Source organism: Bos taurus, chromosome X (genome assembly GCF_002263795.3).
Source record: "Bos taurus isolate L1 Dominette 01449 registration number 42190680 breed Hereford chromosome X, ARS-UCD2.0, whole genome shotgun sequence".
Taxonomy (NCBI): domain Eukaryota; kingdom Metazoa; phylum Chordata; class Mammalia; order Artiodactyla; family Bovidae; genus Bos; species Bos taurus.
The window spans coordinates 86,005,478-86,030,362 of NC_037357.1; the positions used below are offsets into that span (position 1 = coordinate 86,005,478).

At 47.4% G+C, this 24,885-nt stretch overlaps 2 protein-coding genes across 3 annotated transcripts; both read right to left on the reverse strand.

The window, feature by feature from the left end:
- Positions 1 to 1,596: 1,596 nt before the first annotated feature.
- Positions 1,597 to 17,076, reverse strand: ELK1 (ETS transcription factor ELK1). Of its 2 annotated transcripts, none has more exons than XM_010821919.4 (6): positions 16,912 to 17,076; positions 7,801 to 8,074; positions 4,997 to 5,440; positions 3,873 to 4,340; positions 3,086 to 3,187; positions 1,597 to 3,001 (listed from the first exon to the last, which is right to left on the reverse strand). In XM_010821919.4, the coding sequence occupies exons 2-6, from the start codon at positions 8,008 to 8,010 to the stop codon at positions 2,903 to 2,905; spliced, it is 1,323 nt and encodes a 440-aa protein (XP_010820221.1). In that variant the 5' UTR covers positions 8,011 to 8,074; positions 16,912 to 17,076; the 3' UTR covers positions 1,597 to 2,902. The 2 variants fall into 2 exon arrangements, with proteins under 2 accessions (XP_010820221.1, NP_001178165.1); NM_001191236.1 differs by having other exon boundaries at positions 2,254 to 3,001; positions 7,801 to 8,044; positions 16,912 to 16,995.
- Positions 17,077 to 18,210: 1,134 nt separating this feature from the next.
- UXT (ubiquitously expressed prefoldin like chaperone) lies at positions 18,211 to 24,620 on the reverse strand. Its single transcript, NM_001037471.2, is given in 7 exon segments — positions 18,211 to 18,301; positions 18,517 to 18,580; positions 22,655 to 22,762; positions 23,029 to 23,096; positions 23,232 to 23,313; positions 24,308 to 24,414; positions 24,600 to 24,620. Coding segments are annotated over 6 exon segments (471 nt in total). The 5' UTR covers positions 24,406 to 24,414; positions 24,600 to 24,620; the 3' UTR covers positions 18,211 to 18,250.
- Positions 24,621 to 24,885: the final 265 nt, after the last annotated feature.

Here is a 24,885-nt window from a genome sequence, read left to right on the forward strand (position 1 = left end):
CCACCGCTAGTTCCTCCGGAAGTTCCCTGCACACACATGGTTACTCTCTCTCCCACCTCTCCATACTCATGCCCATTTCACACACCTAGAGTGCCTGACTAGGCTGAATTTCATTCATGCACAATCAGTGTCTCAGACACTGTCTTAGTCACCTAGTCTCACATTTCTTTGCAAGCAGCTTCCAACATGCCCAGTCTTTGTTCTATAGTCTTTAAAGTCTCTTTTAGAGTTTTTCACAGACCCTCAGCCTGTCAGACATTCTGTCACAGGTACAGTGTCACAGTCACTTGCCCTCATTCACCCTCTGACATCCTGTAGTCACTAATTCACAACTGTTACTAGGCTCTCTGCAAGTCTCACACACACAGTCTCTCACAGCTCATCTTAGTTGTTTACACCATCCAGCCAGAGTATCCTGTACATTCAAACACAAGTAGAGCCTCCCAGATTTCTTGCACAAACTGATCGCATAGTCTCTCAGTGTCTCATTTGCTCAGCTTCATCTTCTCAGTTTTTCACCAGCATGTTTTCTCTGGTTTACTGTCTCTCATGAAATGTTTCACTCTCACACACTGCTCAGTCATCAGTTTTCTCTCACGTGGCACTTCCTTCCTTCTTTTTACTCCTCGCCTCTCACTCACAGTGAAGTAGTCTCTAGCACACTTCCACTCACTCTGTCTCACCATCATCTTCTCTTATACTTCCATGGTCCCTAAACCTGTTGGCTAGATTGGAGTACTAACTGCATCCATCTGCCACTAGGCTCAGGAACACGAACACACACACACACACACACACACACACACAAATTACAGCCTCTCATGCTCTCCCAGCTGCAGCCACTTCTTCTGTTTCTCATGCAGTCTTTGCTAGTTTAATCTCGCAGAAAGTTTTCATACATACAATCACGCATTCTGGTATCTTAAATCTCAGGCACCCATCTGGCCTCACAGCTATTTTCTCTCATACAATCAACCTCTCACACATACGCTCTCATTATTTTAGTTGATCCAACAGCCTTGCATGAACGGTTTCACACACAACCCATCTCCTAAACACTGAGTCACCTGCTTACTTATAATGAAGTTTCTCACGTATGCACTGTCCCTGACAATCTCCACTGCACTTTCATGCCTATACAGGCTCTCACATGTTGTTTTGGTTACTCTCTCTTGCTCACCGTCAGCTTGTCCAACAGTGACTGATGTGCAATCCCCACTTCCTTCTCATAAACACTGTTTCACACAAAGCACCAGTTTCTGGCATACTATCTTAATCACTCATTCAGTTTTTGTATTTTTTTGCCACCCAGCCACAATTTCTCACATAGACACAACGTCAAGTTTGTGGTTACAACTTCCACTCTCTCAATACATGGCTTCACAAATGTACACGTGCAATCACAGCTTGCCAGAGTTTTCTCTTTTTCTCATACCTGGTTACCAATCTGCAGTCTTTACTCTTTCTGACACACACCATTATGCTCTCTCCCCCATGATCAATCTCACACCCTTATGGCCTTTCACACAGAGTCGTGCCTTTGCACACAGTTATTCCCAACAGCTTCAGGGAAAAAAATGCTACCAGCCTCCAGCATCACCTTTAAAAATATATATTTACAGGAACAATTCCCCATTCTCTGGGACTCTTAGAAAAAAAATTCATTTGGGAGGAAGTAAAACAAACAGTGGAGACAGGTGTAGCACCGTCCCCCAAATCACCAAGACCCAGGTCATAGGCCTGGGCTGGGACGGTGTTGATGGGAGGTGAACCCAGGAGTCCTCTGAACCCACCCTCCTCCAGCCTGGAATTCAGATTGAGCAGGCTTTATGTCCCTTGTTCCTCCCTCCCAACTCCAGGGACACATAAAGGGTCCTTTGTACCCGCCCGCAGGAAAATTGGGGGGCTGGGAGGGAGTTGAAAATACACATTTGGTATCAAAAATAAACACTTGGGGGTGGCAGGGAGATCCCCCAAATCCCTTCCTTCCCACCCACCCCATCTCAGATATAGGAAGAGATACCTCCCTCTCCCTTATTGAAAAGCCCTGTTTAAAAATAGATTATACTATCAAAATGGAAGGGGGTGGGGGACAGGGAGACCTGGAGTACTGGCTGGAGGGGCCCCCCAGACGGGGACCACTCCCCAAAAATCCCTCCATTGGGAGGTAACAGGCAGGACCCCAGGAGTTTGGCAGACACAGGAATGGCTTCTCAGGGGGAGAAGAACAAAAGAGGCATTCCTCCCTGGCCGAAAAGGTGGTTGAGAAAGGACAACCTGTCTGAGAGAAAGGCTGGGGAGGTGGAAATTCCCATCTCCAAGGGTGTGAGTCTTCCTTGGCCAAGACTCCCAAACCATTAAATGGCACAAATTCTTCCTGGACCCTTGGGGAGGGCCAGGAATAATAAACTACAACAAGCTAGCTCTTCTACCCATACCCCAAAGTGAAGACAGGGCTCCCTCAGCTCCCCAAGGGCAGGCTGAGAAATAAATAAAGAAAGGCCTGTCTCAAGCCAGACCCCGATTGTCTCATCTTGGGGAAAAAATGTGGAATACGGGGGAGATGCCCTTGCCACCCCCTCCAAAAGAGTTGGGCCAGGCTCCTCCCAGTGGCCTTCAAAAAATAAATAAATAAACCATCCCCACCACTGCAGTAGGAGACGTATAAGAGCGGCCACTGGGGGACTGATCAAGAAGAGAGAAGTTGTATGTTTTTTTGTGGAAGGGTTATTGAGAGATCCTTCTTCCTAAGAATCCCTACCCAACCACGACTGGAGCACGAGTCTGTCAGCTGAACTATGTTTCTCCTTGAGACAGCTGGCTGGAGAGAAGTTCAGGGCATGGAAGGAGTAACCCCAGAAAGGGGTGGTGGTGGTTGTGGTGGTGGTGGTGGTGGTGATAGTCATGGCTTCTGGGGCCCTGGGGAGAGCACCACGGGGGTTGAGAGGCCATCCACGCTGATGGAAGGGATGTGCACCTGGGCGCTGCCACTGGACGGAAACTGAGGACAGAAATAGGGAGAGGTCATGGAAGGGGACTGTGCTAGGGTCACTCACCCTTTCTGAGATGGGGGAGCTGATCCTACCTGGAAGGAGAGCTTGGCCGGGCTACGGGGTGCAATGGGACTCAGTGTGCTCCAGAAGTGAATGCTGGGGGGCAGCGAGCTGGGAGTCAGCAGCACCGGGGTCTGTGGGGAAGGGGTGGTAAGAGCACAAGTGAGCAAGAGGGCAGCTGTGGGAAAACCAAAGGAACTTGGTTCTGGCCCCACCTGATTTCCCACTCATACTTCCAAGATCACTCCTCAAAAGTGCACAGGCCTAGACCATAACTACTGAGGCCATGTCTGTGACAGCTCTCTGACTTCACACAGACAACTGTTTCTAACTTTGGAGGGCCCACCCCAGCCTCACTAGGCAAGACCACCTCCAAGAGCCCACCCACATGCTGTTTTCAAACCTCACAATCCCAGTAGCTCAGGATCAACTTCCAACTCTTATCCCCTACGTGCATACCTCACAGGAAACCCGCTGAGAAAATCCCAGACCCCAAAGCCCCACTCAGGTTCCTCAAGCCATGCCTCAAACTAGAAACAGTTCCTGCAGAAAGCCTCTCGGTCCCTGCCCACCAAACTCCCCAGAACTGCCCTTCTTTGGGCACTTGATCCTTGGCATTGCAGACTCCTCCGTCCAGTAGCAATCCTGGATGGAGGATTGCTGTCCTCCACGCAGCCAATCCCACTCAAAGGCTCCACCCTCCCACTCTTTCAGAGGTAATCGCATCGGCCTTCACAGTAAGTCTAACTCCTCCCTCCCCCACCTTGCCCCAATCCCATTTGTTCCAGGTGCCGGCCCCGCCCCTTCGAAAGTTCTCACCAATGTGTGCGTAGGTAGCAGGGAAGGCGTCAGAGCTGGACCTGGCGCCTGTAGACCTGAACCAGTTCCCGATCCCGGAGTCCGTTCGGGTCCTGGTCCACCCAGCAGGCTCGGGCTGAGTGGAAGCTCCAGGTCCCGGGGCTTCCGGCCCTTCTGAGGCTGGGCGATCTCCGTGCTGGGTGTTGTGGAAGCCGTGAGGCTGCCCGCCTGCGCCGCAGTTTCCATTGCGACAGCAGACAGCCGGGCTGGCACGCCCTCTGCTGGAGGGACTTCTGGGTCGACTTTGGGTTCAAAGGGCTCGGCCTTGACGGCTTCCAGCACAAACCCCGCCTCCCCACTGGCTGCAGCTTCTAACTCTTCCTTGGGCTCTTCCACTTTGACTTCTGGGGGCAGTGGCCGGCCTAACCCAGGCTCCATATTTGGCTCTTCGGATTTAAGGTTTGGGGCCTCGGGTGGGGTCAGGATGACCTGGGAGAGGAACGAGTGCAGAGGGGATGCCTAAGGATTGCTGGGGTAGTGAAGCCAGTTATTTCCCATGGAAAGTGGGACCTGAGAGTAGGGGCTGGTCCTTTAACAAGATGTGGTACTTTGACAAGAAAATGGGGCTTCTTCTGGTCCTCCTATCTGGGATGCCTTCAGGGGTGGGACTCCAGGAGATACTGCCCCCATTTATAAAAGCAGTGGTTCTCAAAAATTTGCTTTATGGACCAGCAGCATACACCTCATCTGGAAATTTGTTAAAAATGTAGACTCTTGGGCTCATCCCCAGACTCACATAAAAAAAAACTCTGGGGGTGTCCCTCAGCACCTCTGGCTTAAAAAGCCCTCCAAGTGCTTTCTGATGAGTGCTAAAAGTGTGAGAGCCAGTGCATTAACCAAATACATTCAAGGGCACCTACTACATATTGGGTGTACTGCTAATTGTAGTGCACTCAATTTCCTTCTTCTTTCCCAGGGTTTGAATAGTTTTCCTCCCCATCTCTTTCTCCAAGGGGACTTCTGTGTCCCTCCTTCCATTATATTATCTTTAACAGGACATTATGTCCCTCCTCTTCCCAGTCCCTCTCTTCATTTGGGAACTGTATATCCCTCCCCTTGCTGAAATTCCATATTCCAGTCCTTACCTGCAGAGGCAGGCCAGCCTCCTCAGCCTCCAGGCAGGCCTCCAAGGGGTTTGGACTGGTGCTCCTGCTCCCCGAGGGAGGCACTGCTACTCCTGCAGGGCCGGTGTTGGGGAGCACTGTGGAAGGTCGAGGGTGAGAGGGCGGTTGTGGCTGCAGGGACTGGATGGTGAAGGTGGAATAGAGGCCTGAGCGCATGTAATCATTTCGGCTGCTGCGTGCCAAGCCGCCTGGGCCTGCCATTCCTGCACCCTTGAGTGTGCCTGGCTTCCCAGAGGCAGTGTCCCCGGGTATGGCGTGTACAGCTGTGGCGCCTGCATTTGCCAGAGTGGAGGTGACAGACACCTCAGGCTGAGGCGGGCAGTCCTCAGTGGAGCACCCTGCAACCTCAGGGTAGGACACAAACTTGTAGACAAACTTCTGGCCGCTCACTTTGCGGATGATGTTCTGGTAAGGGGGAAGAGACAGGATAGAGTGTCTTAGAAGAAAGGGCCAGAGAGAGTGGACGGTGAGGAGTGTCTCCTGGTGTTTTTTCCCCTGCATGCCTCTCCTGTCCTTTTACATATACACTGTCCCTGCTCAGTGTCTGTGTCCCCATGGGGTCCTCTTCCCAGCTTCTTTCACATCTCACTCATCTCTTAATCTGAGGCCTCCTCCCTTCTCCCCTACTTTCTACTACTCTTCCCCAACCCAATTTCCCTGTCTTCTCCCCCAGCTTCTTCCCCTTCTCTCTCTCCCCACTGCATAATCCTTCCTTTAGTCTACTGCCCTTCTCCCTTCCACATCTCAGTCCCATCCATCCCCCTCCAAGTCTCCCTCTGTCATACTCTCACCTCCTTCTGTTCGATTCCCCCACCTCACCTTAGATACACACGGCCACACCCACTGGCTCCTCTCCACACTGAGGCCCAACTAGGGAAGTAGATCTAGGAACAGGCTTTCCTCTTGGCTCCTGGAACCAGGGGTGTCTGTGGGCTAATAGGGCCAGGCCTTGGGGGTGGCTGCCAGGACACAGTTTTGGAGTCTAGCTAATGCAGTAAGACAGGGAAATGAAGTCACTGATATAAATGTTGGAAGAGACTGAATGTGGAAGAATATGGTGATGAATTGTTAATAAATATGAATTATTAGAGGATGATTTAAAGCTCTTGACATAGCCGTGAAACAGGGCAAAGTCATCAGGGTGGACAGGATGAGGAGCCTTATTCTTAATACCACTGGGGAGGTTTAAGCTGAGACAATTGGAAAATGAAGTAACTGTTAGCAACTAACAAGAATTTAAAATACTGGTATAAATACTGTGGGAATCTTAAGGCTGGCTTGGGTGGGTCACAGAGCATGTTTGGGGTATTTCAGGATAGCTGGATCTCAGGTATGTTCTGGTGGTTTCAGCGCATAGAATGAGGCAGACTCATTATGAATAGTGTTCTGGAGGTTTCAGCTAAAGGTTTAAAATATAAAAATGAAATAAATGCTGTAAGTGAGTAAGGGTGGGCAGCAGCACAGGTCTAGGGCTGTTCTGAGGAACAAGAGGCATCTGGGGGGCATTAGGGCACCCTGAAGACATCTTCATGTTGGCCACAAATGTCACAGGGTGGGTTTGTGTTTCTCAGAAAAGGAATGAAAAGGGAGACTCATTAATATTGTTTGAGAAGTTTCAGTGTGGGGTGAGAGGAAAGGGAATTGGATGAAGGCAGTCAAAAGGCACAAACTTCCAGTTATAAGAAAAGTAAATACTAGGGATGTAATGCACAACATGATAAATATGATTCACACTGCTGTATGTTATATATGAAAGTTAAGAGTGTAAAGATTTTTTTTCCTTTTTATTTTGTGTCTGTATGAGTTGGTGAATGTTCATTAAACTTATTGTGATAATTATTTCTTGATGTATACAAGTCAAATCTTTATGCTGTACACCTTAAACTTATACAGTAATGTGTGTCAATCATACTGCAATAAAATTGGAAGAAGAAAAACACTGTTTTGGAAGTTTCAGGTAAAAAAATAAGAAAATGAAATAACTGGTATAAATGTGAGGTGGGATATCTAGCACTGGTTTGGCAGTCTGAGAGGAAAAGGAAAATTTACAATTTTAGCTACAGGAATAAGATGATAAAATAAAATAACTGATGTGAATATTGGAGAGGACTAGTGTTGCTCTGGGAATACAAGAGGATGGGGCGTGGAGCGGGCATTATACATGTTGTTTTGGAGGTCTTAGCTAACGAAATAGGATATGAAAAGAATTGATAAAAATGTTGAGGGTCTTGGAGGATGAGATAAGCAAAGGTTAGGATAATGCTATCATGGAGGTTTTGATTCTAAGAATAAGGCTATTCTAGAATTCTTATTCTTGGATAAGAGCAAACCATGAAATACCTGGGGGAGCCCAGGACTGTTCCAGGATGAGGAAGACTCATTATTAATAGTGTTTTCAAAAGTTTTGGTCAGAGGAATAAGGAATAAGGCAAGAAAATGAAATGTTGTGTGGGGTGTGGTTGGGACAGCAGGATTCTGGGGATCTCAGAAAGAATGGAGTGAGTAGGGGTCAGTATTAATGTTGCTTTGAAGGTTTTAGCCAAAGTTAAAATACAAGAAAATAAAATAACTGGAATAAATGCTTGGGGGCCCCAATATTGGTCTGAGAGTACCAGAGGATGGGGTAAAAAATGGTAAATTTTAATACTGTTTTCAAAATTAGAGCTAGATCAAATTAAGACAAGAAAATGAAATAACTGGTATAAATGTTTGCTGGTGTTGGGGCGGGGGGAGTGCGTTCCCAGCCCTGGTCTCAGACACCTTACCTTGTCATAATAGTACCGCAAGGCCCGGCTGAGCTTGTCATAATTCATGTTGGTCTTATTCTTGCGCAGCCCCCACAGCCGGGCCACCTCCTCAGCGTCCACCAGCTTGAACTCACCGCCATCCCGTGAGGTCCAGGAGATGATGTGGCCATTGCCTTGCTCTCTCAGCAGCTGCAGCAGAAACTGCCACAGCGTCACAGAAGGGTCCATCGCTGGGGAAGTACTCACGCCATCCCAGGGGTACCTGGAGGGCAGACAGCTCAGAGCTAAGCGGCTGTGAATACATAAAGGGGAAGAGGTCAGTAGGAGAAAGATTCCTTTCTTTCCACTTTGTCTCCACCTCTGACCCCAGCCACCACCATCATTCCCTGAGTACCCTCAGCCTGGCTTTGGATGACGGAGGGGTGGGATGAGAATTTTGGAAATGATAGGATAGTGTGAACGTGTTCTGCCTGTGGGACAAATCTGAACCTCTGGGGGCCAAAGGGCAGACTGTGCTAGGCAGAATAATGCCCCCCACCCAAAGATGTCCACGTTCTAATTTCTGGAAACTGTGAATATGTTACATGGCAAAAGGAACTTTGCAGATGGATTTAAGGTTATGGACCTTAAGCTAGAGAGATGTTTGGGTGAGCTCAATCTAATCACATGAAGCTTCCAGAAAGGAAAGCAGCCCTGATAACACCTGGATTTTAGCCTGGTAAGACCTGTGCTGAACTTCTGACCTCCAGAACTCTTAAGAGAATAATTTGTGTTGTTTTAAGCAGTTAAACACAAGCTGGAATCAAGATTGCTGAGAGAAATACCAATAACCTCAGATATGCAGATGACACCACCCTTATGGCAGAAAGTGAAGAAGAACTAAAGAGCCTCTTGATGAAAGTGAAAGAGGAGAGTGAAAAAGCTGTCTTAAAACTCAACACTCAGAAAACTAAGATCATGGCATCTGGTCCCATCACTTCATGGCAAATAGATGGGGAAACAGTGGAAACAGTGACAGACTTTATTTTTTGGGGCTCCAAAATCACTGCAGATGGTAACTGCAGCCATGAAATTAAAAGATGATTGCTCCTTGGAAGAAAAGTTATGACCAACCTAGACGGCATATTAAAAAGCAGAGACATCACTTTGCCAACAAAGGTCCAGCTAGTCAAAGCTATGGTTTTTCCAGTAGTCATGTGTGGATGAGAGTTGGACTATAAAGAAAGCTGAGCAACAAAGAATTGATGCTTTTGAACTGTGGTGTTGGAGAAGACTCTTCAGAGTCCTCTGGACAGCAAGGAGATCCAACCAGTCCATCCTAAAGGAGATCAGTCCTGAATATTCATTGGAAGGACTGATGCTGAAGCTGAAACTCCAATCCTTTGGCCACCTGATGGGAAGAACTGATTCATTTGAAAAGACCCTGATGCTGGGAAAGACTGAAGGTGGGAGGAGAAGGGGACGACAGAGGATGAGATGGTTGGATGGCATCACAGACTCAATCAATGGACATGAGTTTGAGTAAACTCCGGGAGTTGGTGATGGACAGGGAGGCCTGGTGTGCTGCAGTCCATGGGGTTGCAAAGAGTTGGACACAACTGAGTGACTGAACTGAACTGAAAGCAGTTAAAAGTTTGTGATAATTTGTTACAGCATGAATAGAAAACCAGAACAATGCCCCTCACCTGAACATTTTCATTTGTACCTTCTACCACATCAAATACCAAGTTTCCCAGGAGGTTCCTTCTGTCAGCGTCTCATAAAGGCTGTTTACTCCATACTGGGTTCCCTTCCTCTGCTTTCAAGTCTTCTCCATCGTTCAAGTCTCATCCCAAGGAGCCTTGACTTTATGAAAATTTCTGACATTGAAATGTCTGCTTTCTTCTGTCTACCCCATGCTCCTCTGACCTGTTCCTTTCCTTCTGGTTCTCCTTCTTGACAACAGCAATAATGAACATTTACTGAGTGCTAAATACGTGGTTTTTCCAGTGGTCATGTATGGATGGGAGAGTTGGACTGTGAAGAAAGTTGAGCACCAAAGAATTGATGCTTTTCAACTGTGGTGTTGGAGAAGACTCTTGAGAGTCCCTTGGACTGCAAGGAGATCCAACCAGTCCATTCTGAAGGAGATCAGCCCTGGGATTTCTTTGGAGGGAATGATGCTGAAGCTGAAATTCCAGTACTTTGGCCACCTCATGCGAAGAGTTGACTCATTGGAAAAGACTCTGATGCTGGGAGGGATTGGGGGCAGGAAGAGAAGGGGACGACAGAGGATGAGATGGCTGGATGGCATCACTGACTAGATGGACGTGAGTTTGAGTGAACTCCGGGAGTTGGTGATGGACCGGGAGGCCTGGCGTGCTGCGATTCATGGGGTCGCAAAGAGTCGGACACGACTGAGCGACTGAACTGAACTGAACTGAAATATGTGCCAGGCATTGTACCAATTAGAGGCAATATGGCCTATTGGACGATCACCCAGGCTCCAGACCCAGACTGCCAGGGCTGGAATCCTCATTCTGCTACTTATTAGCAGTGTGACCCTGGGTGTGTTCTTTAACCTCTTTGTGCCTCATTTCTTCCATCTCTAAAATAGATGGTAATACCACCTAGCTCACAGGGTTATTGTACAGTAAATATACTATGCCTGGGGTATAAGCTCTTACAAAATATCCATTTCTAATTTGTTCCTAATTCCTTATCTGCTACTCTAAAACCTGATTTGAAACAAAGTAAGGCCTTTTGTGGTCTTTATGGATCTTCACTTGGTGTGATTGTTCATACATCTTGCTACAGAAATCTGAATGTAGCTGATTACAGAGCCCACTAAGAGTATTATGTAACATCTTGTATGTGTACCTTGTTACTTTTCTAAAATCTGAAAAATTCAAAATTGTGAAACACATCTGGCCCCAAGGGTTTTAGATAAGGGCATGTAGACCTGGATTGCTATTTTTACAGCTATTGACTCACTTCTCTCTCATCACAACGTTGGGAAATAGGTACTCTTATTATCTCTAATTTATAAAGGAGGAAGCTGAGGCACAAAATTTCTAAATGACATTTATGTACCACACAGCTCTAAGTGGCATAGTCAAGATTTGGACCCAGGCAGCCAAGTTCCTGTTGTCTGAGCTTTTCAACCATTAGACTAAACTGCCCCTCATACTGACTATTCCCTCAGCATGTAATGCACAGAACAGGACCTTCCCTGGCCTTCTTCCCCCAACCTATAACTGCTCCTTTTGCTCAGTGTGAGTTGGAAATAAACATGAGCTTCCTATTTCTTAAGGAAAGAGTTTTCATCAATTACCCAACTGGGACTGCTGGGTTAAGAAAGAACTTCTTTCTATAATTTATAGCTTGAGTCTTTAATCTGTAATGAAATACAGTCTGATCCTCTTATGTCTGAGCTGTTTCGAAGTTCATTTGGCAGATACAATTTTAGGCAATTATGTAAGTCATAAGGCCACAAAGTATTCAGATTACAGTCCCGTCATCAGAAACCTTGCTTGGTTTATTTGGAAGGCCTGTTTGTTTCAGAGGCAGAGAGTCCACTGTGACTCCTGGTGGTGACAACAGGCAATTTTATCAGTTCCCCTTTCAGCAGCCACAGAATCTATCACTTAAGGTGAAACCTGACAGTTGGCTTCAAGCCTCAGCAGCACACGAGGTTTTGTATTTTGTTTATTATCACATCTCCCACATAACCCCTAATAAGAGTTCTAGTCATATGCCTCTCTCAGATGCATTTACTTCTCTTTATTTCACTCATTTAGCAAGCATTTATGGAGGGCCTGCTGTGGGCCAGGTGCTGGGGAGACAGCAGTGGATACAACAAAAATCCCTGCTCTGGCATAACTCACGTTTTAGTGGGGCAGACAGACAAGAAGCAAGATAAACAAGAATTCTTCAGATGGTGATAAGAGCTCTGAGAAAAAAACAAAGAAGCAGGGGAGAAGTTATTTTCTGAAAAGGTAGTCACTGTGGAGGTGATATTTGAGCAAAGACCTAAGAGAGGTGAAGGTGTCAGTTTTGTGACAACCTGGAAAGCAGTCATCCAGGCAGAGGAAATAGCTAGGGTGAAAGATCCTGAGGCTGGAGAGCCTGGCAGGTCAGGGGAAGGGAAAGGAATCTGGCACGGTCAGAGAGAAAACAGTGAGGGGAAAGTATCAACAGTAGGAGCTGAGAACAGAGGGGCAATGGAGGCCAGACTGTGTGAGGCTCTTTTAGGCCAGGAAGGGCTTTGACTTGACTGAATGAGATAGGAGCCATGAGCTGGCTGTGAGCAGAGAAGTGACAGGATGTGACTTGGATTTTAACAGAATCCCTCAGGTTGTTGGGAGGAGAACCAGCTGTAGGGGCTGAAGAGGCTACTGCAATAGTCCATGTAAGAGATGGTGGTGTTAGCAGTGGAACTGGTGAGAAGCGGCTGTGTTCTGGATAAAACCTAAAGACAGAATGAATGGAATTTGTTGACAGATAGCATTGGGGGTGGGGTGGGGTGAGAGATGACTCTAGGTTTGTGGCCTGATCACCTGAGATAGGAGCCCTGTGGGAGAGCAGGTTTTGAAGGGAGAACATGGGGTCAGATTTGGAGATGGTCAGTCTCAGAGGCCTGTGAGACACCTACATGTATGCCAGGAATAGCATTACCAATTTAAAAAACAGGAACCAGCCACACAGCCCTTACCATTTTAGTCATTTAACTCATTCAATCCTCAAACCAACACCATGGGTGGGCACTCTTATTACCCTCCCGTGTTCCAGATGAGGAAATGGAGGCACAGAGAAGTAATATAACTTGCCTAAGGTCACACAGAGACAGCAATCAAACTGTGGCAGTTTGGCTCTAGGCAGTGATCCTAGCCACTTTGTTCCATCAGCTCTCCATAGAGCAAAACTGAAGGGTAAGATCCTTGAGGGGGACAGGGATGCTATTTTACAGAGGGTGTTCAGGGAGGGCTTCCCTGAGGAAGTGACATATGAGTAGAAATCTGAAGGAGGGGAGGTAGCAAGCTATGCTGACATCTGTGGGAAGGGTCTTTCAAGCACAGGGAACAGAATGTACAAAGGCTCTGAGGTGGACTGAAGCTTGGCATGTTACATCGTAGGCACCCTGAGTTCATCCAGTTCCCATCTCTAAGGATATGCATGTGCTGTTCTCCCTGCCAGGAATGTCCTTCCCTCTTCTCAACATACGATGAACCCTTTGTTATACACATCATCAAGTTCTGAGATCTCCCAGGCAGAATTAATTCTTCCTTTGTGTGATGAATAACTTGTCTACCCCAGCAGATCTTTCTTCTCTCTGGCTTGCCAGCCTCATACTCCTTTGTCCTGTTCTAGCTCTGTGACCATGAGCAAGTTACTCAACCTCTCTGGGTCTGTTCCCGTACCTATAAAATGGGGGATATGCCAATCTCAAAGTTAAGTATCTTCAAGATACACCTACCTGAAAGGTTTCTGGGAGGATTAAATGTCAATATATGCCAATATCCGCTGGATCATCAAAAAAGCAAGAGTTCCAGAAAAACATCTATTTCTGCTTTATTGACTATGCCAAAGCCTTTGACTGTGTGGATCACAATAAACTGTGGAAAATTCTGAAAGAGACAGGAATACCAGGCCACCTGATCTGCCCCTTGAAAAACCTGTATGCAGGTCAGGAAGCAACAGTTAGAACTGGACATGAACAACAGACTGGTTCCAAATAAGGAAAGGAGTACATCAAGGCTGTATACTGTCACCCTGCTTATTTAACTTATATGCAGAGTACATCATGAGAAACGCTGGGCTGGATGAAGCACAAGCTGGAATCAAAATTGCCAGGAGAAATATCAATAACCTCAGATATGCAGATGACACCACCCTTATGGCAGAGAGTGAAGAAGAACTAAAGAGCCTCTTGATGAAAGTGAAAGAGGAGAGTGAAAAAGTTGGCTTAAAACTCAACATTCAGAAAACTAAGATCATGGCATCTGGTCCCATCACTTCATGGCAAATAGATGGGTAAACAGTGGAAACAGTGGCTGACTTTATTTTTTGGGGCTCCAAAATTACTGCAGATGGTGATTGCAGCCATGAAATTAAAAGACACTCCTTGGAAGGAAAGTTATGACCAACCTAGACAATATATTAAAAAGCAAAGACATTAGGAGATCAGTCCTGGGTGTTCATTGGAAGGACTGATGTTAAAGCTGAAACTCCAATAGTCTGGCCACCTGATGGGAAGAGCTGACTTATTTGAAAAGACCCTGATGCTGGGAAAGATTGAGGGCGGGAGGAGAAGGGGACAACAGAGGATGAGATGGTTGGATGGCATCACTGACTCAATGGACATGAGTTTGGGTAAACTCTTCGAGTTGGTGATGGACAGGGAGGCCTGGCATGCTGTGGTTCATGGGATCACTAAGAGTCAGATACAACTGAGCAACTGAACTGAACTGATATGTAAAGGACTTTTGCTCCAGCCACGGTGGCCTCCTTCATGGCCCTTGAACACGCCAGGCACAATCCCTCCTCAGGGCCTTTGCATTGGCTGTTCCTTTTGCCTGGTACACTCTTCCCTTACACATCATGGGTCCCTTCTTGAACTCCTTCAAGCCTTAATTCAAGCATCACCTTCTAAATGAGGCCTGCCCTGTGCCTAAGATTCCAACCACCCTGATACTCTATTCCTACCTTCCCTTCTTCACTTTTCCTCCTTAGCACTTGTCTAACATACTAATTAGATTGACTTATTTATATAGTCTGCACTCTTAGCAAATGTCTGCTCCACAAAGGCAGGGATTTCTGCCTGTTTTGTTCCCTTTCATGTCCCCACCACCTAGAAGAATGCCTGGTGCTCAGTAAGTTTTTGTTGAATAAACAGTCCTGACTAGCCTCTTAACTAACTCTCTTATGGCCTCTTCATCTCCATCTGTCCCCAACTCTGATTTGTCTGAAATTGTTATTTTCTCCATTCATTTGTGCAATAAATTCTTATCAAGTACTAGGTAAGAATTTTAGGTGTTGGAGACCTAGCAATGAATAAGCAGACAGAAAGAGTTCCTCATGGGACTCCTATTTTAATGGGGAAAGACAAATATGATAAATTGGTAAACAGAGTGCCTGACAGTGATAAAGGGCAAAAACAGAAATAAAGCAGAAAAGGGGCCTGAGTCCTGCTAGGTGTGCAGGTTCAGATGGTCAGGGACAGGTGACATTTGAACACAGTCCTGAAAGGAACCATGCAGAGATGGGGGTAGACTGTTCCAGGCAGAAAAAATAGGCAAGGCAAAGACCCCAAGGCTGGATTGCGCCTGGTATTTCTGAGGATGAGTGAGGTCATTGTGGCTGGAACAGAGTTAGGGGTGGGTAGGAGGTAAGGTCAGAGAAGTTATTTGTTTTATTAATTCACAAGGCAACCCACTCCAATATTCTTGCCTGGAAAATTCCATGGACAGCAGAGCCTGGCAGGCTACAGTCCATGGGGTGGCAAGAGAATAGGACATGACAGAGCAACTGCACACGCACATTCTTTATTTACCCTGGAGGGGATTCTAGTTCTGATTCCCCCACTTTACCAATGAGGAAACACGAGAGAAAGTGGTTAAATCACAAAGGTCACATAGCTGCTGGGATCAGGTGTGGATATGTCCTGAGACAAGGTGTGGAATGGAGACAGCTGAGGGAACAGCAAAAACCAAAGCGTGGAGACAGGAACTAATTTGGTTTTTAAGGAATGGGGCCTCAAGTGGGGTGAGATGAAGTGAGAGAGGAAAGCGTCAAAAATTATCCTATGTTCTGAGGAGCAATCTAATCTGATACCTACTGGATCACCTTTGAGTAAGGTATCCCTATGCTGAAATTCCCTCAGTACCTATCTTAAAGGCTGGATTAAAAAAGCTCATAACATAAAGCATTTTGCCTGGTACAAGTAGGTGCTCAATAAATGTTAGCATCTATTGGCAATATCACTATCACTAATGTATTCATTTACTGGAGTGAGGTAGGATGTCTCAGTGGTTAAAAGTGTGTATGAGAAAGTGTGTTCTAGGGTAAAAAAAGACCTAAGTTCAACAAGCACACAGGCTGATCCACGATTAAGAAGGAGGGAGGGTGGCAGGGAAGGCCATGGACTGATCCACCACCATGAAAGGAGGGGGAAAATAAAAGCACACATGTTGACCCTCCTGGAGGGATTACAAGGCACTGGACTCATTGGAGGTTATAACAGAAGGGAAGGGTGTGAACCCAAGCACAAGGGTGGCAGGAAGGCCAATGGACAGATCCACAGTAAAGGTGTGTATGTGTGTAAAGGCTCACCTTATTTACTAGGAGCAAGGAGATCAGAAAGCACATTGACTCCTGCACAATAGTGGAGAGCCATCCCACAGACTGATTAAAAGGAGAGGGGGACAAGGCCATGGACTGGGCTACTGAAAATGGGGAGATAAAACGCACTAAACTGATCCACTCTTAAGGAAGGGAGAAGCCCAAGGACTGGAGTGACAGTTTACAAAAAAGGGAGAATAAGGCAACGGGCTAATAAGCAGGGGCACGTGAAAAACAAGCATGTAGACGGATCCACTGTACAGTGGTGTGTGTGTGATAAATCCATGAACTGATGCACTGGAGGCAGGAATACAAGTTCACAGATTAACTCACTGTTTGGGGGGGGGAGGGTACAACGCTACGGATTGACTAACTACAGGAACAGTAAGGGTGGAAAAACAAGGCCACAGCAGGGGCCCCTGAAAGTTGAGGACAGGATAAATACAAACACTCAGATGCACCTACGGTCAAGGAGTCGGACACTGCCGCAAACTGGTTCCCTATAAGCGTGGGGTGGGGGGGCAAGACCACAGACCAGTCTACTGTAAGGTGGGGTGGGGAGAAACACAAGCACGAAGACTGATCCATTATAAAACAGAAAGGGGGGTTAGGCCACGGTCAGATCCACTACAAGGGGCGATGGGAGGGGACAATGCCACAGGCAAGTCCACCAGCCGTAGTGGCGGTGGTGGGGAGCCGAACACTCGCAGGGCTTGGGCCAAGCCACATCTCCCCTCCTCCCCCCGCGGGGGCGGGAAGGATACTTGGGGTCATGGACCAGGCCCTCCAACCTCCAGGCCCCGGACTCACCTGCGCGTAGAGCAGCGGCGGTGTTGGCAGCTCCGGGGGGCGGGGGCTCCATGCGCTGCCCCACCGCCCCCCAGGCCCGGGCTCCGAGGCGGAGGCGGCGGCGGCGGCGGAGGCGGCGGCGGCGGCGGCGGCGGCAGCACCTAGAAGCCGCCCCTGCGTTTCTTCATCGCTCACGTGGGCCCGTGAAGGAGGAGCCGAGCGTTCTGCCGCTCGCTAATTGGCCAAAGTACCATGGATCGACCGCGCGGCTTCCAGGGCTGGGGAGGCGGGCACTGCTCCACAGACCTATGCTGTGATTGGCCCGAGGGGAACTGATGGAACGCTGATGGCCGCCTGGGTTCCGAAGAGGAGAGCTCGGCTCTGCGGTGCTTCATGCTGATTGGCTCAAGACAGACTGATAGGCCGGGGGCGATTGACAAGGTTTTGGGGGCGCCTGCCTCGCATGGATTGGCCTATATGGGATTGATGGAAGACAGCCACCCTCCGAGGATACGGGTGATTAGGTCCTGCTTTCTGCTGATTGGCTACCGAGCGACTCCCTAGACGGCTGCCAAAACCCCAACGGGGCGGTGCCGAACTCCACGCAGCTCAGCGGAAGCAAGACTTGTATAGAAGTACACAGGCATACCAGCCCAGAGGGAGGAGGTCTGGGTACTGCGTAGGCGGACAGGGTAACTGTGTAGTGATTGGCTGGAAAAGACGAATTTAGAACGGAGCAGCTGCCAGACATATAAAAGTGTGTGCTGAGTGGGGGAAACTAAATACCTACGGGGGCGGGGTCGAGCTGCAACCAGTTACAAACAGGCGGAACCTGGCTTTGCATGGATTGGCGGAAGCTGGACTCAACCTAGAATAGAAACCAGACCAGGGAGGGCGGGATCAGCCCTATTGCTGGAAGCTGGAACTTCTTAGCGGCTGGGGCAAGGCCAAGGTTGAGCCTAGATGGGCGTGAGTGTAATTTAAGGTACCTGAGGAACGATTGGGGTGTGGGAGAAAGGTAAACCTTCCGGCCAGGAGTGAAAGGCTGAATTGCTTTGGGGAACAAACCTCCACCGTGAATCGGCCCATTCTCTGGTAATTCAGAGTAGTGTACATGAAAAGAAATGGGTCAGGTGGGGGCCCAGGTTGCCAAGGCAACGGTAGAGAGGGCACAGAAGTCAAATGGCAGGACTTCAGTGGTGCATTAATGGTCCCACACAGACCGGATTTCTGGGCCTCCTAGTACTTTGTGCTTTAGAAACAGGGCACTTTAGCAAACAGTAGGGGTTAAGGGGGGAAAGAAGGGCCGTGTGACTCAAAGACATTCAGGCTCTTTAATGTCAGGGGAGGTAGGAAGAAGTCAGTGCTGAGTCTCTGGGAAATTCTGCAGACCTTGTAGCTCTCTAAGCCCCTGAAAAAGAGAACATAAGAGACTGAACAGAGACTGGGTCCAGGCCCCATCCCAGGCTTGCTCAGAACTCTCTTCCCTCTGAGCCAGCCTGGCTCCAGTTTGACTCCAGTTTAGACGAAAATATGGTCCTTCCCATCTCTGGCTCTCTCTCCTTCTCGGGTCACCACCCTAAACATTTGGAGATAGAGTCTGGGAATGGAGTGAGCTGCTCTCACCTCTAGCAACATGTGGATATGGGCCTTGATATTCATGGAGTCCTTGGTGAGGTTGTCGCTGAGCCTGGAGAAAAGAAACAAGAAAGGTGAAGTGGGCAGGAGGATGATGCTGCTTCATCACTTCAAGAACTACCTACATTCTGTATGACTTCCACACGGTAGGTGGTAGGACATCCTACTACCTGAGCTGCTCCTATGCAGAGATGCCTGGCTGCCATCTGGACTGCACTGATTCAGAGACATTTACTGAGTGCCTACTCTACACCAGGTCGTTTTAGTTACTGGGAGATAGCAGCAAACACAGCAAACAAAAATCTTGGCCTTGTGGAACTCAAATTCTCATTATGGGGGGAAAATGATGGGAATACAATATGCAGTTTGTCAGATGGTTATAAGTACAATGAAAAAATTAAATGTTAAGAGAGAATAACGAGTGCCGGAGTGGGGGGCTGTAATTCTAATTACAGTGCTTAGGGATGGCTTCATGGAGAAGCGCATTTGAGTAAAGACTTAAAATGAAGAAGCGAATTGTGTGGCTAGATAGAGGATGAGTGTTCCAGACACAAGGGGCAGCAAATGCAGAGGCTCTGAGGTGGGAGTGCACCTGGCATGTCTGAGGTACAGCAGAGAGGCCAGCAGGACTGGAGAAGGATCAGTGAAGGGGGGTTGTAGAAGGTGAGGTCACAGAGGTAAGCAGGGGAGAAAGATCATGTAAGACCTACCAGGCCATGGTAAGGACTCTGGCTTTTATTCTAAGTGATATGGGAGCCAGAGGAGGATTGTGATCAGAGAAGGGATGTGACATGACTAGGGTTTAAGAGGATCCATCTGGTTGCTGTGTGGAGAACTGACTGGGGATAAGGACAGCTAGTGTGGAAGAGGAAGTCCAGTGAGGAGGCAGTCCAGGTGAGAGAGGCAGACTCAGACCACAGTGGCAGCAGTTGAGGTGATAAGAAATGACTAGATTTGGGATACATGGGGGCTTCCCTGGTGGCGCAGAGGTTAAAGCGTCTGCCTGCAATGTGGGAGACCTGGGTTCAATCCCTGGGTCAGGAAGATCCCCTGGAGAAGGAAATGGCAACCCACTCTAGTATTCTTGCCTGGAGAATCCCATGGACAGAGGAGCTTGGTGGGCTACAGTCCACGGGTCGCAAAGAGTCGGACACGACTGAGCGACTTCACTTTCACTTTGAAGGTAAAGTCAACAGGATTTACCAAAGGAGGGTGTTGGGCGTGAGAAAGAGAACTCAAGGAAGACACCAAGTCTAAGTGACTGGGAAGCCAGAGTTGCCTGAAACCATGCCGGCTCTGGGCTGTTGAGTTACATGAAAGAAAAAAAGTGGAAGTATTAGTTGCTCAGTCATGTTGGACTCTTTGCAACCCCATGGACTGGGGCTCACCAGGCTCCTCCATCCATGGAATTCTCCAGGCAAGAATCCTGGATTGGGTTGCCATTTACATGAACCAGTCACTTTTTTCTCTCTATGCCAACTGGCACCAGTCTCACCCAAACAATCCTAATTCACCCAAAGGATCAAGGAAGGCCTCTGAAGAATGAGTAAAACAGTAGGAGATAGTCTTTTCCACAAAAAGTCCAAAAGACAGGAAAGAGCTTTTTAAGGAATAGTCAGGAGGCCAGAGTGTTAGAAACTAAGTGAATGGTGGAAGAAAAGTGGCACAAGTTAGGATCCAAGAGGTAGGTAGGGGACAGATCATGTAATCTTGATATTATGAGAGGAATATGGATTTTACTGTGTTGAGCTATCTGTCAATGTAAGAGTCAGTTTCAGGGAAATGAAATACTGTTAAGAAAAGTAGAAGGCAACAACAAAGGATATTAAATTGGGAAAAAATAGTATGAACCCATTTATATATCACTATCTCTCAAAGTTGTATTTTCTTTTTTTTTCAAAGTTGTATTTTTAGTCTAGCCCTCTCTCCCGAATTCCAGCCTTGGGAGTTTTAACTACATAGTCAGAAAACTTACTTCAATGTTTAATGATCACCTCACACTTAACAGGTCCCAGACTGAACTCCTGATTTTCCCCTCCAAATCTGCTCTCCCCTTATCTTCTCCATCTCATAAAAGGGCAATTCCATCCTTTGCTCAGCTGAAGACCTGGACTCCTTTTTCTCACACCCCACTTCCAATCAAGCATTCTCAAATCTTCATCTTTTTCAATTACTAGGGAGTCCTACTAATTATAATAAAGTAAAGAGATTCATGGGCTTCCCAGGTAGCACTAGTGGTAAAGAACCCGCCTGCCAATGTAGGAGATGTAAGAGACGTGGGTTCAATCCCTGGGTCGGGAAGATGACCTGGAGGAAGGCATGGCAACGCACTCTGGTATTCTTGCCTGGAGAATTCCATGGATAGAGGAGCCTGGCCAGCTACAGTCTATGGGGTTGCAGAGTTGGACACAACTGAAGCGACTTAGCACAGTAAGGAATTCACATTTCTCATCACACTATTAGACCAGATCAATAAATCAGAAAGACCAAACGGAGCAGGCAATGACAAATACCTCATTCTGGGGAAACACATCAAGTCTCAAAAAATTAAAATCTATTTGAAAGGCTCAGGAATCCGGTGACATAATAAGGAAGGCTTTGTCATTAAAAACAAAAAAACAAAAAAAACCAAAAACAGACTTGGTCTAAATGGCTGCTGGTTCAGAATTATACTGGCCTATTAAAGCAGTCCCCTCAACCAAACTATTCACCAACTGATCGGATCACTAAGATTTAGAAATCTCCACAGGTCTGAGGCTCATTTGAGTTTATGAATACTGAAACCTCGAAAAGGTCTGAAAAGAGAAGAATTACTAAAACCTAAGGTAGGCAACTCTGGAAGAAATGAACGAGACATAAAGGGAAATATAACCTAGAAGGTAGAATTTTAGATCAGTAGTATTCACACTTGTGAGATGTTGTTAATCTAAGTGTATTTTCTCAGCGTCCCCTCACTCACTCCATCTGAGTGACTGAATGCTCACCATTCTCAGCAGTTCCTCTAACATGGCAGGCACACTGGTCCCCTTGCCAGGAATGCTCTTCCCTAGAGAGCCCTATGGTTTGTTCACTCAACCAAGGAACTCAAATGCTGCTTCCTCTGGAAGGCCTTCCCTAGCCACATTTCAGAAATCTCTCCACAATCACAATTCCCCTTTCCTGCATAGAACCTTACACTCATCAGAGTTCATCCTTTATCCCCACATTACCTCCATCACCACCAACAGAGATCTACTAATCCTTCAATCCCCACTTAAATCTATTTCCAGCATATGCTTTGAAATTCATTCAACAAACACAGGGTGCCTCCTATATGCTTTGTGCTATTCTAGTGACTTGAGATGCAGAGAAAATCTCTCCGTTTGCAAAGCTTATATCCTAATGGGAGCAGGCAATGAACATTACAAAAAAGTAAATCACACAGTAAACATTAGGAGGTCATAAGTGCTATGGAAAAAAAGAAAAAGTAGAACAAGGGAGGGGAATCAGGAGTGCCAAGGGTTGAAATTTTCAAGTTAGGTTATGGGAAGTGACATTTAAGCAAGACTTCAAGTGAATAAGGAGAAAGGAAGCCATGCATGTATCAGAGGGGAAAGTGCTGTAGGCAGACAGAGAACAGTTACTGCAATTGTACTGAGGTGGGATCACTCTGTGGGCATTTAAAGAAGCCTGTGAAGGTTAGTGTGATGAGAGCACAGTGAATGAGCAGGAAAATTAGCAGGAGGTGAAGTCAGAGGTAACTTGTTTTACTGTTACTGATATACAGACTGAGACCTCCAGGATCTGGTCAAAACTGTGCTGATGTGTAACAGTTATAGCCCTTGTAGAATATAAGCTTTCAAGGAATTCTTCTGTCTTGTTCATGCTGCCTCCCCAACACCAAGCACAGAGCCTGGCATACAGCAAATGCCCAATAAATTTTTGTGTGAGTGAACAATACAGAGACCATTTATTGAGTACTTATTATGTGCTACACCTGGGGCTAAGCTTTGCATCCCCACTGTTCTCTCCCCTAGAGAGAGGGGAAAGTGGTTCCTAGGTACCATCCCAGGTAGCCAGGGTGAAAGGGGGAAGAAGGGTTACAAATGGTGGTGTTTTAGACAGTATCCTCATGCAATGGACTTACTCTGTGAGGAGACTGCTCTTACGATCAATGAACTTGAGAGCTTCTGCCAGTGTTAACTCCAGGAAAAAACCATATCCAAGGGCCACATAGATCCGTGAAGTGTCTGGGCTAAGGAAACAGTGGTGATAGGAAGTGGAGAAGTCCTTGTCACTGTTTAGCATACTACACAGTTTAACATTTCTTTTATTCCCCACCCCACATCTTCCCCAAACCGAAGGTAAGGGTGGGCAGAGAATCTGTCCTATTTTATTTACTGTCACATCTTTAGCACCGAGCAGTGTCGGGTTCATAGCAAATACTAACAAAAATATTTGTTGAATGAAGGAAAAGGGAAGCTGAACCCTGTGGGCTCAGAGGGGCAGGTAGACACTCACACCACTGTGTCAACGAAGAAGTTACAGCCCAAATCCACCTGCATATATAACTCCGAGTGATTAGCTTCCTGTGGGGCCAGGGAAAAAGAGGTAGGGATCAGTGGTCAACTTTTAGGTCAGGTGACAGGTTTTGGTCTTGGGTATCTCCTCTCTTCCCCCTCCTTTGCCCACAAAAAGACAGTACCTAACCCTGGCATCTTTACCTGGAGTCGCTCAATGACATTTCTCAGTTGAAGGTATTTGGCCAGCTGCTCATATACCTTGTCACGATGGTCCAGGACCTTTCTGATGGGACATGACAGGACAAGAGTAAAATGGTGACCAAGAGGAAACCCTGTCCCTCTTGGAATATCTCACATCATGACCCCCTGAGACTCTCCTGTCACCAGGGTCTAAACAGGAATTTTAGTGCAGAAGTCAAGGTTTGGACTCTGGGTCAGATTGCTTCGGTTTGAATCCAGGCTTTCCATTTTACTAGCTGTGTGACTTTGGCAAGTGAGTAACCTCTTTGGAACTCAATCTCCCCATCTTTAAAATAGGAATGAGGAGTATTACTTCATAGAGTCATTAAGAGGATTAAATGAGTATTTACTATAAGGCATTTAGAATAGTGCCCTCCAAACAAAGTTCTCTATATGCGTTAGCTCTTATTTATGAGTATTATTATTACACTCTATTCCCAATGCCTCCCTCCAATCAGAATATGCCATTCTCACCCTAGAAAAAAATCCTCAGTCTCTTTTAGGATGCTCATAATCCTAGACCTGAACACTCTCCTTCCTGCTCAGATTAATAATGACAGTAATAATAATTTTTTATACTCATTGAGCCTCTAGTATCCAAGTTAAACCCTTTACAAGGACTGAATACACTGAAAACCCAAACCCACTGCCGTGAGGAAGGTTGCATTAACTTCCCCATTTCACAGATGAGGAAACTGAGGCACAGAAAGTGGAGGCAAAGTATGTGTTCACACGGAAAGCAAAATGGTCAAGCCAGGATTCGAACCTGAAAACTCCAGCTTCAGAAATCTAATTCTTAACCCTTTAGGGGGCATCGGAAGCCGCGCAAGCGCGGACACAGGCACCATTAAATCACCGTGTCTCCCTCCTCACCCCACGTTGCACCCCGGATATCGCCCCTCCTTCCTCCTCGAATGGCGCACGGGGCCGGGCTCTGAACGCCTCACCCACCAATCAGAAGGCCAGGCCCTGACTTCGAACGCCCCGCTCACCACGTGGACCGCTCCAATCGCTCCGCCCCCTGTTCTGTCACTTACTGCAAGTCCCGCTGCAGCACGTCAGAGATGAAAGCCTCGTAGCGCAGCACTTTCTCCGCCGTGGCCTCCACCGCCCGCCGTTTAGGGGGCGTCGCCATGATGGGCTCCTGAGGAATGGGGAGGGAGAAGACCACGTTGAAGACCACTGGTCTCAGTTTGGTCTCAAGCACAGTACAACTGCACCTTTTCAGTGTTGGGAGTTGGGTCGTCCGGCTTATGCCAAGAGTTCAGCCTTCCGCCCCTCCCAGCTCTGGGACCCCATCACACAGGGACACCCAAGTGCGGCCGTTACCTGAAAGCCGCCGGCAAAAAGAACTGTTAGTAAGAACCGTGGCTTCCGGGTGGCGCGGGTAAATGACGTACGACGGGGGCGCTGGCCAACCAAATAACCAGGTGGGGTGAGGCGGTCCTGAACGGAAAAAATCGCCGGAGAGAAGGAAAGGGCTGGGCTTTAAGAAATCCGCTGATTAAGGAAGGCTGCAGAGCGTGGGAACCTGGACTGCGCAACAAGCCTATGGGGATAGTGCACTGTTGCTGGGGGTGGGGTTTGATGGGATTTGGCGGGTTCCGGAGGAGGC

Excerpts from the sequence above, each read along its gene's own strand:
- ELK1 (XM_010821919.4), bottom strand. The coding sequence starts at position 8,010 with ATGGACCCTTCTGTGACGCTGTGGCAGTTTCTGCTGCAGCTGCTGAGA. Across the intron at positions 5,441-7,800 it reads TGCGGTACTATTATGACAAG|AACATCATCCGCAAAGTGAG; the intron begins GTAAGGTGTCTG and ends CCCCCTTACCAG. Across the intron at positions 3,188-3,872 it reads TGCTACCTACGCACACATTG|ACCCCGGTGCTGCTGACTCC; the intron begins GTGAGAACTTTC and ends CCTTCCCCACAG.